The sequence below is a fragment of the Balaenoptera musculus genome, chromosome 11, assembly GCF_009873245.2.
Source record: "Balaenoptera musculus isolate JJ_BM4_2016_0621 chromosome 11, mBalMus1.pri.v3, whole genome shotgun sequence".
In the NCBI taxonomy this organism is placed as follows: Eukaryota; Metazoa; Chordata; class Mammalia; order Artiodactyla; family Balaenopteridae; genus Balaenoptera; species Balaenoptera musculus.
In genome coordinates this window covers 46709411-46729425 of record NC_045795.1, presented here as the reverse complement: position 1 = coordinate 46729425, position 20015 = coordinate 46709411, and the positions used below count along the sequence as shown (strand labels likewise).

At 34.5% G+C, this 20015-nt stretch overlaps 1 protein-coding gene across 1 annotated transcript in view; it reads right to left on the bottom strand.

Annotated features, from left to right (window-relative positions):
• Positions 1–20015, bottom strand: part of KHDRBS2 (KH RNA binding domain containing, signal transduction associated 2) — a 721197-nt gene that overhangs the window by 57004 nt on the left and 644178 nt on the right. Inside the window, exon 7 of the mRNA XM_036870525.1 lies at positions 11338–11420. Coding sequence (XP_036726420.1) covers positions 11338–11420 — 83 coding nt within the window. The remainder of the gene's footprint in view (positions 1–11337; positions 11421–20015) is intronic.

Sequence of the window (20015 nt, the reverse complement as noted above, 5' to 3'; positions counted from 1 at the left end):
TGGTTGTGCTCCTGTCTTGCTCATTGTTTGGTATAGGATGTCCAGCACTATAGCTTGCTGGTCGTTGAGTGGAGCTGGGTCTTAACATTGAGATGGAGGTCTCTGGGAGACCTTTTGCCATTTGATATTTTGTGGAGTTAGGAGGTCTCTGGTGGACCGATGTCCTGAACTCGGCTCTCCCACCTCAGAGGCACAGGTCTGACACCTGGCTGGAGCACCAAGACCCTGTCAGCCACATGGCTCAGAAGGAAAGGGTGAAAAAAAGAAACAAAGAAAAAAATAAAATAAAGTAAAATAAACTTATTAAAATAAAAATTTAAAAATTATTAAAAATAAAAAAAATTAAAAGACAGAAAGAAAGTAGGGAACAACCAAACCAGTAAACAAATCCACCAATGATAAAAAGTGCTAAAAAATTTACTAAAACAAACAAAAAAACCAAACAAAAAAATGGACAGACAGCACCCTAGGACAAATGCTAAAACAAAGCTATACAGACAAAATCCCACAAAGAAGCAGACACATACACCCTCACAAAAAATAGAAAAAGGAAAAAAATGTATTTATCTATATATATAAAAAAAAGGAGAGCAACCAAATCAATAAACACATCTACCAATGTTAATAAACTCTAAATACTAAACTAAGATAAACTTAAAACCAGAACAAATTACATGCAGAAAGCAAACCCCAAGTCTACAATTGCTCCCAGAGCCCACCGTCTTGATTTTGGGGTGATTCGTTGTTTATTTGGGTATTCCAGAGATGCAGGGTACATTAATTAAGTTGACTGTGGAGATTTAATCCACTTCTCCTGAGGCTGCTGGGAGAAATTTCCCTTTCTCTTATTTGTTCGCACAGCTCCTGTGATTCAGCTTTGGATTTGGCCCCACCTATGCGTGTAGGTCACCTGAGGGTGTCTGTTCCCACTCAGACAGGACGCATTTAAAGGAGCAGCTGATTAGGGGGCTCTGGGTCACTCATGCCCCAGGGGGAGGGAGGGGCACGGAATGCAGGGCTAGCCTGCTGTGGCACAGGCCAGTGTGACATTGCAACAGCCTGAGGTGTGCTGTGTGTTCTCCCGGGGAAGTTGTCCCTGGATCATGGGACCCTGAAGGTGGCGGGCTACACAGGCTCCCAGGAGGGGGGGTGTGGATAGTGACCTGTCCTTGCACACAGGCTTCTTGGTGGCTGCAGCAGCAGCCTTAGCATTTCATGCCTGTCTCTGATGTCTGTCCTGGTAGCCGTGGCTCCCGTCCATCTCTGGAGCTAGTTTAGGCAGTGCTCTGAATCCCCTCTCCGCACGCACCCTGAAACAATGGTCTCTTGCCTCTTAGGCAGTTCCAAACTTTTTCCCGGACTCCCTCCTGGCTAGGTGTGGTGCACTAGCCCCCTTCAGGCTGTGTTCATGCAGCCAACCCCAGTCCTCTCCCTGGGATCTGACCTCCGAAGCCAGATCCCCAGCTCCCAGCCCCCACCTGCCCTGTCAGGTGAGCAGACAAGTCTCTCAGGCTGGTGAGTGCTGGTAAGCACTGATCCTCTGTGTGGGAATCTCTCCACTTTGCTCTCTGCGCCCCTGTTGCTGCACTCTCCTCCATGGCTCCCCCTCCACCACCCCCCATGTCCACCAGTGAAGGGGCTTCCTAGTGTGTGGAAATTTTTCCTCCTTCACAGCTTCCTCCCAGAGGTGTAGGTCCCATCCCTATTCTTTTGTTTCTGTATTTTCTTTTTTCTTTTGCCTTACCCAGGTACGTGGGCAGTTTCTTGCTTTTTGGGAAGTCTGAGGTCTTCTGCCAGCATTCAGTAGGTGTTCTGTAGGATTTGTTCCACATGTAGATGTATTTCTGATGTATTTGTGGGAAGAAAAGTAATCTCCACCTCTTACTCCTCAGTCATCATGAAGGTCTCCCCTTAATGTATATTTTTAAATACAAGTTGACTATTTAGGCAAGCAGTTAAGATGTCATCAAAATTAACCTTAAATTAACAAAGAATCAACAAATACAATGAATGCCTAATGAATAATTTGAAGAAACCCATTGTTTCTTTCTAAAACTAACAGTTATCTTAGATACTTAAAACAAGTATGTCAAATGAGAATAACAAAAGAATAGTGTGTATCAAGAGCTGAATTCCCACTCTGTTAAGGTATCTTCAAACAATACCAAATCCACTATTTGTGCAGAGGTCTGTGGATGTGTGAGAAAGCCACAAACTGAACTAGTAGATTAACTGTGGGAAAATATCTCACATCCAATAAACATCTGTAAATTCAATCTCATCATTGACTATAGCTTGAGACATAAGAGAATTGAATTACAAAATGAGGGTGAATCACTTTATAGCAAGTTGTGACACTTAAATGAATAGGACAAGATGTTTTATTACAACTTTTATTAAATTACTGGGTAACTGCAGTGCCTTATATGTAAGTTTTCATTAGAAGTGTTTTTGTAGAATCTTAGTATCAAATACAAGGGCTCACATTAAACTTATCGCCTAAAATAAATAGTTAAGTAATTTCTTTTTTTTTTTTTTTCCTGCCTAGACGTATCCTTTGGTCAGAGCCCTTTGAAAAGCATGCAGATAACTCACTACATTCCTGTTACATTATATTATATTCCCTCTGGATTGTTCAGGTATATAACAAGTCTGTTGAATCAATAAATCTATTTCGATTTTTCAGACAGTATTTATTAGTCTTTAAGTCTGAGGCCTCTGGAGTTAACAAATGTGATTTTGAAGCCAATGTTTACTACTTGAATGAACATGAGAAAGTCATTTAATATTTTTAAGCTTCAATTTTTCTCTGCCTCAAATGTTATTGCAAGGATTAAATGAGATAAATATCCTAAACAATTAGCATAGCAGCCAGCACAAAACTAATGCTAGTTACCATGAAATCATTAGGGCCAAGCAGCCTCTGAACAACAGAGCAGTGGTCCCCACTGTGGGGGCTCTGACCCTCAAGGAGCTAATTTGTGCCAGGGTGTCCAAGAAGTTATCTCTTCACAAATATATATTTATATTTTCATATATATTGTAACTTTTTTTAGTATAAATGTTTTCTCATTAATAAAATACAAATTAATTTAAAAGCACTGCTGTTTCCATAGCAAATGTATGTCATTTTTTATATCTTCAAGCAACTGACACTAATATGTACAATGACTGGTCGCTGAGGTTTGATAATTATTTTGGATGTTGTGCAGGACCTCTTTCCATTTGCCTTCCCACTTCCACCCTTCTCTCCAGCCTACTCTGTACCTGGGATGACTAATGGCAACTCCATCTACTCAGTTTCTTGTCCTTTGCCTCCTAATGGGTTCAACCAATGGGAACAAAGTGAGGTCGGGGTATTAACTCCTGAAATTCCTCTTTGTGGGCTGGCCTCCGCTACGATTCTGTTTCAAAGGAGAGGCCTCTTTCTTTATCAGAAGGCCTCTCTGACAGCTTTCTATCTTCCTTCCATTCCTAGTTTTTGGTGATAAACACATTGCCCCAGGGATACTAGCCCTGCGCACTACATTTTCCCTTGTGGTTTCCTTATACTCTGAAAAGAGTCCCATTATTAAACTCTCTTCAAATTATCTTAATTTAAGAGTCTCATTTTTCACCTGCTGTGTAGACCCTGACAATTACAGATATTCCAAGAGAGTCTTCATTCTAGAAAACTTTGGGAACTACTGCCTTATATATGAGACGGACCTTTATCTTTCCTCCCCTAGCACATTCCTCCGTTAACCTAGAGAAGACAGGATTATTTTCCAGGTTGTGTGAGTCACACAGCTGATTCATGTTTTGAGGGAAGTGAAACCTTCCTTTTTGATATTTGCCTATTACAAATCTGCAGTTAGAAATTTACTTTGGAAAATTACAAATTCATAATATTTCACATCCAAGTTAAAATCCTGTAAGAATCAAAGATCAGAATTGGTCTTTTGACTTTAATTTGCAATATTACTATTTGTCTCTAAGTACATGAAAGTCACTTTTTTCTACGTTTATGATTTGGATTGGTGTAGAGTCTTGCATTGAAAAGAAACAATTTGTTGGTAAAGGCTTGAGAATTTATGTGATTTTAGAAGATTGATCTCTGAAAATGTTAATGACTTTGAGCAGTACATAAAAAAATAGGATATCAGAACATGAACAGAATTTAATATTTGGTCCAATTAAAGGTGTTGATCACAGGATGTAACTCTTCATAAGCCAAAGACTGCCCTGCAATTTGAAAGTTGCATAATAAACTCATCAGTCTATTTCTTTACTTTTTCTCCTCATAGACACAGAGCAAGAGAAAAAGATGGTCAGAGACACCTCATATCATTGTCATCTTTACCAGTCGTTAATCTGTCATTTAGTTGAGCTGCCTCCTAAGGAATTTTTAGCAAAATCCCTTTTCTGATCCATTTGAAATTTTCCACAACTATCAACACCTTACAAGACAACTGGGGATTAATTAAAGTTGTTATACTTTCTGAACTCTAGGTGAACCTTTGTAGGGTTGTTACCTTGTGAACTTCCTTTATACTCTCTATTAAAGATGAAATAATTATTCCATTTAGGCACCTGTCAGATCCTACTTTATAATTTCCACAAATTCTGTATTCACTTGTGTTGACAAACTAGTCATTTAAAGGCCCTTTTATCTAAACCTTTTTCCTTTTATCTCAGTTCTGCTAAGTCACACAAAACCTATTGTTTTACCTTCAAGTTTCTAAATCAGCATTTCTTCTGATTTGACCACTTCAATGTCGAAATAATACTCACATTGTTTGTAAATGATGGAGAAGTTTTATGTTCACATATTTCTCTTTATTTCACTTCTTTAAAAGCTTTCTCCATTTCCCTCCATAAGTCCAAATAATACTTTAAAAAGTACAATTAAAGAACCATCACTTGAAAAAGAAAAAATTCCATACTGATTCTTGTAGAAAATAAACTTTCTCTCACTTCTAATTCCTAATACTTGATTACTCTATAGTAGTTGTTTTACTTAATTTAAATATAAATGCAGCTTGCATATATGACTCCTCCACCAACAAATTATTAGGAGAAAATGTTAAAATATATTTAAAAATTGAAAAATATGTATTGTGACTGTATGGTGAGCATACTCTCTGGCACAAGTAATCATTTAATCAGTGCTTATTTAACTAAACTGTTATTTTTATCTTCTGTTGTCATAGTTGGATCAATAGAAGTAATCTAAAAGTAGATATTTAATTCATTATATAATAAATTTTCTCAGTGTTTATCCATTTCTATTACAAATCAGTATTATATTTAAACATTTTTCCTCACAGAGTTTTCTGAAATAATAGTGCTAACTTCATTCATTCATTAATGCATTCATTTATTTTTTATTCATTTATTCAATAAATATTGAGAACCTATTGCATACCAGACAGTATCCTAGTATTGAGTATATGCTTTTACCAAAATAGGCATCTTATAATTATTATAATATAGAGTACTAGTATTATTGTAACTAACTTCATGACCTTCTTTCTTTATCCCTTCTGCTTTAGCACTAAGATACCTCAGAAATAAATATATATTTTGTCAGTAAAAATGATACATAAAATTCTGAATATTGTATTCTCTTTGAGCGATGAGGCGCTTATTTTTTTATCCCCATCATGTAGGTACACATTAGGTCCGACATTCATGCAGTCAATGATCATCTGTTCAGCGCATACCCTATGAAAGCCTCAATGTTATGTGCTGTGAGGGACATGAGGGTGTATCAGACTAGGATTCTGGGCAAGTTAAGGATGACAAGGGACATATACACAAATGATCCCAACACAAGGCAGAAAAAGAAAGTGCCATAGAGAAATAAAGATATGATGCTGTTGGAATTCAGGGTAGAAACAGATTATTCACAAATATAGGATTAAGGAAAGACTTTCAGAAGAGTTGGTTTTTAAGGTGGGTTTAGGAGGATGGGAAGAATTTAGCTACAGAAAATTGAATGGATAAGAAAGGGAAAAGAGAAGGTAGCAGAGTGCATAGAAAATATAATTTTACATATAAATTATACTTCATTAAATCAAGGTAAAATGGGTTTTCCAGATTATTCTATATCACCATTAAATTTTATACATAATTATGTTCAATTATCCTAGTATTCACTTTTCAAATATTCAAGATAAGTTATTGTAATCCCCAATTTTTTCTTAGGGTGGATCAAACCCAATTAAATCTAACCAGAATAAAGATGCAGAAAATTCCTCACTTTCAGAAAATTATTCCCAAATCTCTACAAATTGAATGTAACTCTAAAGCTACATCAAGAAATGATTTGACTCTATTCTAGCAGTGCTTGTAGAGTGTGATAATTGTGTTTCTGCCAAATAGTTTCTGAAGCAAGTTACAAAACTTTATTATCACTATTTTTATGCACTAATATATAATGATGAGATAGAAATTTGATTGAAAATATTAGCAAATGTTTTAAATACATAGCCAATTTGCATACAGTACTCTATTAGTGTCTGTGATGTGATGCAAAACTTTCCTGCATCCTAAGTAACTGTGCTGTGTTCCAATATGTAACTGGAACACTTAAGAGAGCAGAAGCTCTTGGCTTATGATGTCTTTTTTATTTACCCTACTACAAAGTAACCAAAGACTCAAAGTAAAATGTTCATTTCCATAATGATATCTTAATTTATGCTGAGCTTTAAAGATATCTGTTCACATGACTTTTTTTTTTTTTCTAATTACCTACGTTTCCCTAAATAGAATTCCCTTTCACCCCTTTCACTATGCTGTCCCTCAGGCCATGAAAAAATCACACTCATGCAATATGACGTGTAGATGTCCTACACTCCATAATGACCTTAAAGTGTTTCTTTCTTTGCCAGTTTCCTCCTCCAAATATTACTTAATGCATTCAAATCTCTTTGGGTGGCAATAAGTTGATCAGTAAATGGTCAATGCTATGATTTTGTTTTTGTGACAATTAGTCCTATTGGTTTCTGAGAATCACATATAGGGGAGAATCATTTAACTAATTATCACATGGATTCCTTTCCTATGAAATGTGTAACTTATTTTCAGAAAAAATACTTAGGCAATTGATTTTTCTAAAGATGTATATACCAACTTTATTCATAATAACAAAATATAGGAATAACTCAAATGTCCTTCAACTGGTGAATGAGGAAACTGTGGTACCTCCATACAATGAAATGCTACACCATAATAAAAAGGAACAGAATACTAATACACACATCAACATGAATAGATATGGAATGCATAAGAAGCCAGACTGAAAATGCTACATTTTGCAATGCTTCTACTTATATGACATTCTAGAAAAGGCAAAACTGTAGTGACAAAAAGTGAATCATGTTTCCCAGGGCCTGGGGTGGAGAAAAAGTTGACTCTAAAGGGCAATAAGGAAACATTTGGGGCTGATTAAATAGCCCTATATCATAATTTTGGTGGTGGTTACATGATAGTTTGTATTGGCCAAACTTATACAACTGTATCCTAAATGGGCAAATTTTACCATATGTAAATTATACTTCAATAAATCTAACTTTTAAAAAGTAAAAATTCATTAATATCACAAATTCTGAGTCTATATAAATTTATTCAATAATCTCTGAGATCCATCAAGAAAGGAAAGAAAAATTTTTTTTGCTTTTTTCATTTGTAATTCACTTTTATCTTTGATGATCCTCCCCCACCATTTCCTTCATACCATATTTTATGAAAACATTTTTTTTCTATATAAGGATTGCAGGTGGTTTGAACTCAAAAGTGAGGAAGAAGGGCTTGGAGAAATATGATTTTATAGACTGAATGTTTGTGTCCTCCCACATTTCATATATTGAGTTTGTAATTCACTTTAAAATTTTTTTTTTTTATTTTCTACTGGAGTAGAGTTGATTAACAACATTGTGTTATTTTCAGGTGTACAGCAAAGTGATTCAGTTATACATATACTTATATCTATTCTTTTTCAAATTCTTTTCTCATTTAGGTTATTGCAGAATATTAAGCAGAGTTCCCTGTGCTATACAGCCTTGTTAGTTACCCATTTTAAATATAACAGTGTATACATGTCAACCCCAAACTCCCAATTTGTCCCTCCCACCCGTCCCCCCTGGTAACCATAAGTTCATTCTCTAAGTCTGTGAGTCTGTTTCTGTTTTGTAAATAAGTTTGTTTGTATCACTTTTTTTAGATTCTGCATATAAGCGATATCATATGATATTTGTCTTTCTCTGTCTGACATACTTCATTTAGTATGATAATCTCCAGGTCTATCCATGTTGATGCAAATGACATTATTTCTTTGTTCTTAATGGCTGAGTAATATTCCATTGTGTATATGTACCATACCTTCTTTATCCGTTCATCTGTCATTGGACATTTAGGTTGACTCCATGTCTTGGCTATTGTAAACAGTGCTGCCATGAATATTGGGTTGCAAGTATCCTTTCAAACCATGGTTTTCACTAGATATATGCCGAGGAGTGTTGCTGGATCATATGGTAGCTCTATTTTTAGTTTCTTAAGGAACTTCCATAATGTTATAGTGGCTTCACCAATTTACATTCCCACCACAAGTGTAGGAGGGTTCCATTTTCTCCACACCCTCTCCAGCATTTATTGTTTGTAGACTTTTTGATGATGGCCATTCTGACCTGTGTGAAGTGATACCTCATTGTAGTTTTTTTTTTAATTAATTAATTAATTTATTTATTTATTTTTGGCTGTGTTGGGTCCTCATTTTTCTGTGTGAGGGTTTTCTCTAGTTGTGGCAAGTGGGGGCCACTCTTCATCGCAGTGTGTGGGTCTCTCACTATTGTGGCCTCTCTTGTTGCGGAGCACAGGCTCCAGATGCACAGGCTCAGTAGTTGTGGTTCATGGGCCTAGTTGCTCAACGGCATGTGGGATCTTCCCAGACCAGGGCTTGAACCCATGTCCCCTGCATTGGCAGGCAGATTCTCAACCACTGTGCCACCAGGGAAACCCCCTCATTGTAGTTTTGATGTGCATTTCTCTAATAATTAGTGATGTTGAGCATCTTTTCATTTTCCTGTTGGCCATTTGTATGTCTTCATTGGAGAAATGTCTATTAAGGTCTTCTGCCCATTTTTTAATTGGGTTGTTTGTTTTTTTGATATTGAGCTGCATGAGCTGTTTGTAAATTTTGGAGCTTAATCCCTTGTTGCTCACTTCATTTGCAAATATTTTCTCCCATTCTGTGGGTTGTTGTTTCATTTTGTTTATGGTTTCTTTTGCTGTGTAAAAGCTTTTAAGTTTCATTAGGTACCATTTGTTTATTCTTGTTTTTATTTCCCTTACGCTAGGAAATAGATGGAAAAAGATATTGCTGTGATTTATGTCATATAGTGTTCTGCCTATATTTTCCTCTAAGAGTTTTATAGTATCTGGTCTTACATTTATGTCTTTGATCCATTTTGAGTTTATTTTTGTGTATGGTGTTAAAGAATGTTCTAATTTCATTCTTTTATATGTAGCTGTCCAGTTTTCCCAGCACCATTTACTGAAGAGACTGTCTTTTCTCCATTTTCTCCATAGTCTTGCCTCCTTAGTTGTAGATTAATTGACCATAGGTGCATGGATTTATTTCTGGGCTTTCTATCCTGTTCTATTGATCTATGTTTCAGTTTTTGTGCCAGTACTATCCTCTTTTGATGACTGTAGCTTTGTAGTATAATCTGAAGTCACACAACCTGATTCCTCCAGCTCGATTTTTCTTTCTCAATATTGCTTTGGCTATTTGAGGTCTTTTGTGTCTCCATACAAATTTTAAGATTTTTTTTAATATTGATTCTTCCAATCCAAGAACATGGTATATCTTTCCATCTGTTTGTGTCATCATCAATTTCTTTCATCAGCCTCTTATAGTTTTCTGAGTACAGGTCTTTTGCCTCCTTTGGTAGGTTTATTCCTAGGCATTTTATTCTTTTTGATTCAATGATAAGTGGGATTGTTTCTTTAATTTCTCTTTCTGATCTTTCATTCTTAGTGTATAGAAATGCAACAGATTTCTGTGTATTAATTTTGTATCCTGCAACATTACCAAATTCATTGATGAGCTCTAGTAGTTTACTGGTAGCGTCTTTAGGGTTTTCTATATATCTGATGATGTCATCTGCAAACAGTGACAGTTTTACTTCTTTTCCAGTTTGGATTCCCTTTATTTCCGTTTCTTCTCTGATTGCCAGGGCTAGGACTTCCAAAACTATGTTGAATAAAAGTGGTGAGAGTGGACATTCTTGTCTTGTTCCTGATCTTGGAGGAAATGCTTTCAGCTTTTCCCCATTGAGTATGATGTTAGCTGTAAGTTTGTCATATATGGCCTTTATTGTGTTGAGGTAGGTTCCTTCTATGCCCACGTTCTGGAGAGTTATTATCATAAATGGATGTTGAATTTTGTCAAAAGCTTTTTCTGCATCTATTGAGAGGATCATATGGTTTTTATTCCTTAATTTGTTAATATGGTGTATCACATTGATTGATTTGTGTATACTGAAGATTCCTTGCATTCCTGGGATATATCCCACTTGATCATGGTGTATGATTCTTTTAATGTATTGTTGGATTTGCTTTGCTAGTATTTTGTAGAGGATTTTTGCATCTATGTCCATCAGTGATATTGGCCTATAATTTTCTTTTTTTGTGGTATCTTTGTCTGGTTTTGGTATCAGAGTGATGGTGGCCTCCAGAATGAGCTTGGGAGTGATCCTTCCTCTGAGATTTTTTGGAATAGTTTCAGAAGGATAGGTGTTAACTGTTCTCTAAATGTTTGATAGAATTTGCCTGTGAAGCAGTCTGGTCCTGGACTTTTGTTTGTTGGAAGTTTTTAAATCACAGTTAAGAAAGGAAAGGAATTCTTGATTCCATATGTTTTAAGAATTTTCTTTTCAGAGCACCAATAACATTTCCCTAGCTTTTGTTTTAAAAATGAAAATTATGTTTCTGGGGAAAAAATCCACACTGAACAAGTGCCTTGTTTTTATTGTTATCTTAATTATGAATTCACTAAAATAATCTCTAAAAATAACAGTATTTTTATTAAATACAAGCTTGTTCAATGAGTTGATTGGTTATGATAATCATCTAGTCTTAAAAGAACACACTACTATTTCATTATTAGCAATTGCAAGATTATTATATTTTACCTCTCACAGTCTAGTAAGCAACTGAATAATTCAGAAGGGCAATGAATAAACCCAGTGCTAGAAACTTTCACATAATGTAACTGATATTCAGATACAAGAAACAAAATAGCAGAATTAGAAATCATCCTGAGAAGGATGTGTTAAACAACGTATACCTTACCTTTGTGCTTGGGTGGCATAGCTATTGTCATAAGTCTCATATGTCTGGTCATCGTATTCAACCCCATAGCCATCATCATAACCCTGAGGCAGAAAATGGTAGAAAGATGGATTAGCAATCAATTTAAGTAACTATGATCTGTTTTTGATTAATGAGATTTTATATAAGGTGACCTTAATTTAGTTTTTAATGTGTGGTTACTCTGCATCATATTTTACTAGATTAACAATTTCCATACAACACTGAATAAATCTATCAGATTTTAATATTTAATCATTAAACTCAGCATATCATTGAAGTAGCAATACCTACTCCTGGATTTATTTAGAATTTTGAGCAATACTAATGAAGACAATTTTAAAATTTCAAAATATATTTTTTTGAAAAACTATGAGTAGATAAGAATAATTATGATAACCTAATGGTGATACTAATCTATTTGTTACAACCCTACTGGGATTTTTTTCTTCCTTAATAATAATCATAATCATAATTAAGATTGTAACTAAAATCTGGATTCCTCAGTAAAGAAGATGTAGTAATTATTGTTTGAAAAAAAGAAAGGGAAAAAGTAAAGAAGAAAAGAAGGAAGAAAGAAAGAAAAGGGAAAAGGAAGGAAGAGAGGAAGGAAAAGGAAAAAGAACTGAAATAAAGACTTTTTACTTTGTTGTGCATTCTATGGCTTTTAAATCTCATGAGTAAAATTATGTTGTGTGGTGGTTTAATTATCTGACTAAATTCATGCTAACAAAGTTAAAGCAGATTTGTGATTCTAGAATGTGCAAGCAAGGTAGCAAATATACATTCCAGTTATACATTGCTCTACGAGTGATTTAGTTTTATTTCCCTTTGTGGTCATCAACTTTATTCTACATCATAGCCATCCATCTTGATTACTCTCACCTTCTGAGAAAACCTTTAGCTTTTCTGCTCTGGATCTTTGCTGCTGTATCACTTTCCTTGGAATGTACTTCCATCCCACCCTACCAATTCTATAACTCCATTTCAGTCTGGAGGCTTGCAAATCTCTCTCCTTATTGTGTTCAGAAATTTAAACAGAAAAAAGTGCAGACGTGAAAGTTTCCACATTAATTTTGACTAAGACTTTTGAGTCCATTTAATCTGAAGACAAATATTTTTCATCAACTTAAGGAAGTTTTAAAAATATTACTTCTTTATTACTTCCACATCTGGTTTACCTGTTATATAATGCTATTTTGAGATTTTCTGTCTAACCTCATTTTCTTGTATTTTTCCATTAATGATTTCCATTTCATCATATTTTTGCTCTGCAGTATGGAACAGTTTCTCCATTTGATCTTTGAATGTTCTAATTAAGTTTCTATTGATTTTTTAAAAAAATAATCTAAAGTTAATTTTTGTATATGAAAATATTGGATACAGATTATTTTAAAATAGTACTGAAATGTTTATGTCCAAAAATCAGCAGCTACTTGTCTTGTCCCTCTCCAAATTCCAGTTCTCATTTAGCATTTTTATCTATTATTTTAGTAGTATTTTAGCATTTATTTTTGTGTTATTAAGTAATATGTTTAAATTTATGTTGTTTGATTTATGAATTTTAGTGGTCTTTCTATTGACTGGCCATTCATGTTGTGAAGGATTTAGTTCTATTGTAGACTCCTCTCAATATGTCTCCCTATAACTGTCTTCCTAATATAGTTTCATCATAATTTTTCATTAACTAGTAGATGTCTACCTTGTTACTGAGTAATAAATAATTATTATTCATAAATGATCAAAATAGATTAGTATAATTCTGTTTTATTTTCATATCTTTTTGTTTCTCCTAAAGTTAGTAATTGCTCATTCACTTTATTATTTTCTTGGTTTTCTATATTAGAATTATTTGTCTTCTATTGTCACAATAGTTATCCTAATCTATCAATAATATTTCCAAATATTCCAAAACATCAGATAATCTCTCACTTCCTTTTGTGCTTCACAGAGACCAACTCCCACCGGAGTTGGTCTAGACTGGTCTAGACTGCTGAACTCCTAAGCCTGAAGGCAGAGTAGTTTTTCTCAAACCTCCCACCCACCACTGTTTGCGTGGAATTCCCTTTTACCAAATTCCATCTTCTGCTTGTTCTCATTTCTTCCTGAAACATCTCTTCCAGTAAACTCTATTAAGAGGTATATTGGAGAGAAATATTTACATTCTCTCTCTCTCTCTCTCTCTCTCTCCTCTTTAGCTACACTCTCCCTCCATACCTAGCTTTTATATTTTACCTTTATGGGTGAAGAATTTATATTATATGGAAAAGTTAAATAATAGTACAATGAATTCATCTACTCTTCATCTACATATGCCAATTTTGTCCCACCTACATTATCTCACTATATATATGTATGTATATATATATGTGTGTGTGTGTGTATGTATATATATTCTAAGCCGTGTGTAAGTCTGCTCCAGAAATATATTTCATCACTAAATAGCTCAGCTTGCATCTCCTGAGTATAAGGATATGCTCCTACATAGATACAATATTATTACTCCCTCAAAAAAGCTCACAATAATTTCATAATATCATTTACTGTGAAGTCCATAGTTAAAGTTCTGTTATTGTCAAAAACAGGACTTTTATAGCTATTTTTTTAAATTAATTAATTTATTTATTTTTGGCCTTGTTGGGTCTTCGTTGCTGCATGCTGGCTTTCTCTGGTTGTGGTGAGTGGGGGCTACTCTTGGTTGCAGTGCGTATACTTCTCACTGCAGTGGCTTCTCTTGTTGCGGACCACGGGCTCTAGGTGCACGGGCTTCAGTGGTTGTGGCTCGTGGGCTCTAGAGCACAGGCTCAGTAGTTGTGGTGAAGGGCTTCGTTGCTCTGTGGCATATGGGATCTTCCTGGACCAGGGCTCAAGCCCATGTCCCCTGCATTGGCAGGCGGATTCTTAACCACTGAGCCACCAGGGAAGCCCCTATTTTTTTTAAATCAGAATCCAATCAAGATTCATGAATTGCATTTAATCATTATATCTGTTTAGTCTTTTTGAAACTAGCATAGTCTTCCAGCCTTTTATTGCTTTTCATAACACTAACTTTTTGAGTAGTCTGTACCAGTCTTTTTGCAGACTGTCCCACATTCTGAATTTGTCTGATTATTCTCATAATTACATTCCCACTGAATAGTTTTGAAAGAACACTACATATGTGATATTGTGCTGAACATTTACAAATTTTAAAATTCTAGCTCCACACGACTGATTGGTTGAGTATAACAGTTTAGGCTGAAAATTATTTTCAATCAAAATTTTGAGGGCTTTGATTCAATGTTTTCTATCATTACATACCTGTGGTCTTGAGAATTCCTGCTACTTGTATGTGACCTAGTTTTGTTTTGTCTCATTTTATTTTTTCCGTTTCTAGATGTTTTTACATTTTTTCTCTGATGTTTTGAAATTTCCCAATGCTGTGCCCATGTGTGTGCATTTCCTTTTATTGCTTGTGCTGGGTACTTAATAAGCTCTCTCCATCTGGAAGCTTATACTCTCCATTTCTGGGAAGTGCTTCATTTTTCTTCTCACTTTCTAGAACTCTCACTAGTGAGATGTTGGATCTTCTGGATTGGTGCATTAATTTTATCTTTATGTCCTATGTGATATCTCTTATTTTTTATTTTACTAATGGGAGAATTCTATAAATTCATCTTCCAACCATTCTATAAAATATCCACACATATGTTCTAATAACTATTAGGGTGTGGAGAGGAGATTTCCTTGTATCAGCATCCTATCCTCATCCCAAGGCCTCATCTCCTCTCGGGTAGAATAAGAGTTAACATCGCAGTTAGAATTCTCAGTGCTGCAACTGGCAGCACCTGTTCCCAGCTCTCTTTCCTGGTCGTCCACCTGGCTCTGTAACTGGGGGATTAATGATATTTGCCACACGTGTCTCTTTTCTAACACGCAGGCTATTGTTCCTCTGCCAAGTTTGTAAAAATTTAGCTTCATTCATCTCCACGTCCTACTCAGGACTCAAGAGCTCTAACTTCCAACAGGAGGCAAGCAAGTTTTTTTTGTCTTCTTCCTTTTTTTTTTTTTTTTTTTTGCTGTGTGTTTGTGTTCTATAGCAAAGGGATAGAATAGCCATGGGGTGGCAGGTGCAGGTCTTTGAGACCTTCAGCCTCCTGAATTCCCTTCCTTTCTCCTATTTCTAGCTGTTAAAATACTACTGATTTCTAAAGGCCATTTACATTACATGATTTCAGGAAGATATTCCTGCTTCTACCAAGCATAAGGTAACCCTCTGCCCTCTGAATTTAATAGCCTGTTGTTTTCTTCTCACTGTTACCCAGAATGTCTAAACATATACCATATTTATTTTTCTATAATTTTCTCTTTTTAAATGTATGCTCCTGAAAAGCAAGTTAGTCCCTTTTTGGTGCCTTGTGGTGCTTAGCATAGTGTATTCCATAGAGTATTCATTCAATAAATATGTATTGAATTGTTAAATTAGTACAAAGGAGACTATTCTCATCCAGTGTAGATATGGATTGACTCAAATCAATCACCACTGAAAGGGGAATATTACAAATGATGAGTAGAGAATAGTATTATCTCTATTTATGAAGAATAGCTTTACCGTTTGGTCTGTAGAAGACTATTATATTTTCTTTCCTCATTTACACTTTCACTTTTCAAAAATATTAACACAGAAAATCCACAGAATAGATAGAAATCTTTCCTGACAACCCATAATTTCCTAAAGCATATAGTGAAGTTGTCCATAAATACTTGTACTTTTGTAAAAGAGAAAGTAAATGTGGATACTTATACTTAATCTATTATTGTTTACTACCAGTTGATGTAAATATTTATGCAGTTTTCTTAGGACAGGTAAAAATATAGATCATGCTGGTGATGTTCTAAGGTAAATCACTAAAATAGATATGCTTCCAAAATGACCAGTCAGTATCTGCAAGAGATTCAAATTAAATAAGGGTATTCAACTAAAATCTCAAAACACAAAAGATCAAAAATTCTAAAAATTTTTCCCACTTTTGCTCCATTGTTTCTTTTGAAGAAATTACCCAGCCTATTAACACATTTGTACTAATAAATTAAGACTCTTTTAGAAGTTACTTATCCTATCACAGTCTCAAAGTAGAATTTCCTAAAGAATAAAGGGTACATCTGATGTCCCAGTAAAGGAAAAACCTCCCTCTACAACTAAAAGTTTTAACTCTATTTCCTTCTAGCTGAAGACAGATGATTTGGCATCTCTCACAAAAAAGAAAATGCTCAAGGAGATAAGATTCATTTCTTTTGGGGACATGAAGACTATCCCTTTTACCTAGAATTTCTTCATATTTGTGAAGTTATAAATTCTTTAGTTTTCTATATTTGAGCCAAATAAAAGCAGATCCTCATTGGATTCTTTAGGAAACATAATCTTGGTTATTTTCCAGATCTTCACCAGGTCCTGTGCAATTTACATAAGGTACAATATAAAATGTAGACCTGACATGAAGGAGTGAGAAATAATGAAAGAAGAGGACAAGTTCTCTGCACTGTCCTGTGAATTTTAGATCACTTTATACATCTGAGTACTGGGCACAGCAACATACAGGATACATGCATATTACTATAAACACATGTTTTACAAATCCAGCCCTTTTCAAAGCTACTTTGGAAAATGTATTTCTAGGCGCAAATATGCCTACTAATTTTTTTAATTTAAGGAGGTCATTTTGATCTAAACATCCCTTCCTGAACTATAATTTCTGCACAAATTTTGGGTTTTCAAAAGTAAATAATATTGGCTCAACAATAAGCTTAAAATAATAGTAATTCATCAGACTTTATAAATATTAACCACTGAATTACCTATTATTCCTAGCAATAGAGACAAAAGAAGAATAAGACATAATTCCTGTCTTTTAGACATTCTCAACCAGTGATGTTTGAAAAAATTGTATGCATGTGTATGTATGTGTGTGTGTGTGTATAATGTTATAAATTTTAGTGACATAAAGCACAGTATTTACAAATAAAAACAAATACATTTATTTTATATTTAAATAAAATTTATATTTCATTTACATTAAAAATAAAATTTATAGCACTCAATTTAAAGATAAAATATAGAATTTATTGTAACTTCTGTACACATATAACTTCAGCGTGACTTGCTGTTTCTTGAAAAATTCACTATCAATTTTTATAATTCTGTTGTTACAATAACACCACTATAAATCACAGCACAGATAAGATAAATAGTTGATTACTCTTTGGTTCATCAAAGACAGCCCTGTATTGATGAACACGTATAAATCTGACATTAATGTCACTTGAAATTTTCATTTATGTTGACAAGTAAAATGAAAAGGAAACCTCAAATACACATGTCAGAACTTTACTCATTTGCCATTTTTGTGAGCAACTTTGTTCTGAATTGGACAATGGTTTTTACACACTAGAAGAATATTTCCTCAATTTTGTGTTCTGGTCACAACATAAAGGCTACAGACATAACAGACTTTTAAGTTAAATCTGCTTTATTAACATTTTCTCCATTGTTTTCTTGTCTACATAATCACTATAACAAAAAATCAAGTCCTGGCTTTTAGCATTTGCCAATATCTGTGGTGTAAATACTCTTTCTATGGCTGATTTCAAGATAGCAACATGATATCCTTAAAAACAAATTTGGGAAGAGGTAAACAGTAGCACACCATATATTATTTCTGCCATACAGAGCAACAGACATAACCTTAAGCATAGAGTGTAATGAAACAATTAGATAATAATGAGTTTTTAAATATTAACCCTTTTTCTTTAATATAATTTTTTAAATTTTAAGTTTATAAAATTTAATTTTTAATAATGGCTGTGTTTAACAACCAATTCATGAAATTCCTGGAAATTTTACAAAGGATCTTGTGAGCCAGCACAAGTCAGCTCTAGCACACCACTGCTCTCGGCTTACTAGAGGAGATCAACAGGTATATAAAAAAAATTGAAATAGAAGTGGAAAGTGCTTCAATAGATTATATAATAGGGGCTATGAGATCACATTGGAAGGAATGCATAAATCTGTCAGGATTTTAGGTGGAAATTCTCAAGGAAGGCCTTATTTGATATGGTTATTTGTGGATAAATATATTTTCTAGAGGGACAAGTGGGTAGTGTCAGAGCATTCCAATTTCCAAGTGTGAATGCATGGCAACATGAAAGGAAACACTGTTTGGTGAACCACTAACAGTTGGATCTAACTAAAACACAAATGCCTAAGAAATGGTAGGCAGTTGGGCTTAAGAAGTAGGTAGGAATCAGGTCTGAAGTGCTTCCTATGACACAGTAAGGATTTTATTTTTATCCTATAGGTAAGAAAGCCATGGAAAGATTTCAAGCAGTGGAATGACAATACATAGATCTATCTGCATTTTGTTACATTCATTTGACTCTTAAAAAATTCCAAGTCTTTTGGGACTAGGCTACATTTTTCCCCTCTACTTTCTTGACTAGGTTAATCATAGTTACTATAAAACCCCTGGATGATAACGCCAATGTCTGAATCACTTGTGTCTTTATTTTTCCTCTTGGTTTCCTCATGCCTTATAATTTTATTTACTGAATTCTTGATATTGTCTATGGAAATTTGTGAAGGGTTTTGCCTGATAATATTTTCTTCCAAAGAGGATTAAGTGTTCCCCTGGCAGGCAGTTAGGATAGCAACAGATAACCTTGATGTCATGGAGAGATGGTTTTAGGCAATTGGATAGAGAAGTTTGAAGCGTAGGTAGTCTGGGCTAGAGATATAGCTCTGGAAGTGATCAACATAAAGATGACAGTTGAAATTACAACCACTGTTCAGGGTGTCTACTGAGAAGAGAATTTAGGCTACACCATGCTCTACATGAAGCCAGTGTTACGAGAGCCCCCCTTCCCATGTTTAATTGGCCTTTATCTCACTAGGAAATGAAGGCACAAGCTGTAATAAATATAATCCTGTTTTCTTCAAGAAGATCCCACTTAAAAAGAAAATCAATCTTGAATTTATAAAAAGATGATATTTCTCTAAAGGCCTGTTGTAAAATCCCCATGCCAGTGTATGTTTTGAACATTAACCTGTAAGAATCTCTGGGATACATTACCACCCCAGAGATACCAATCAAAAATTCTTCCAAAAATGGAAAAATAAACAGAATATGTATTAAATTTCCTCTAGATACAGAGTTTTTCTAATCACTATGCATTTATAAAGTTTTTGAAGATTTCATGTAACTAAGAGAATCATCACACAAAATAGTTCAGAACATTTCTTACCATATATTTTGGAAAATGCACGTTTCCAAAATATTATATTACTGAGAGTTTGGCTAACTGCTATTGTACTGGATTTACCTATATTAAAAGTTAAGTTGGATCATATAAAATTGTCATTTTTGTAAGTACAAAAAATATGTATTTGAACTATAGTTAACCTAATGCTAACACTAGAAACTATAAAACTGACATGTTTTTGTCAACTAAAGAGAAGCAAAAATATCTTGTGATGCTAATAAGTTATTGTGGCTTTCAGAAGAAAATCTTTTTTGAAATTTAAATAATATGAAATGTCATCCTGACTCTGCTTTGTGCCCACAGTTTCTTCAAAGACTTTTCAATTTAATAGGCCTTGGTGACAGGTTTAGAATTTGGTCCTTATT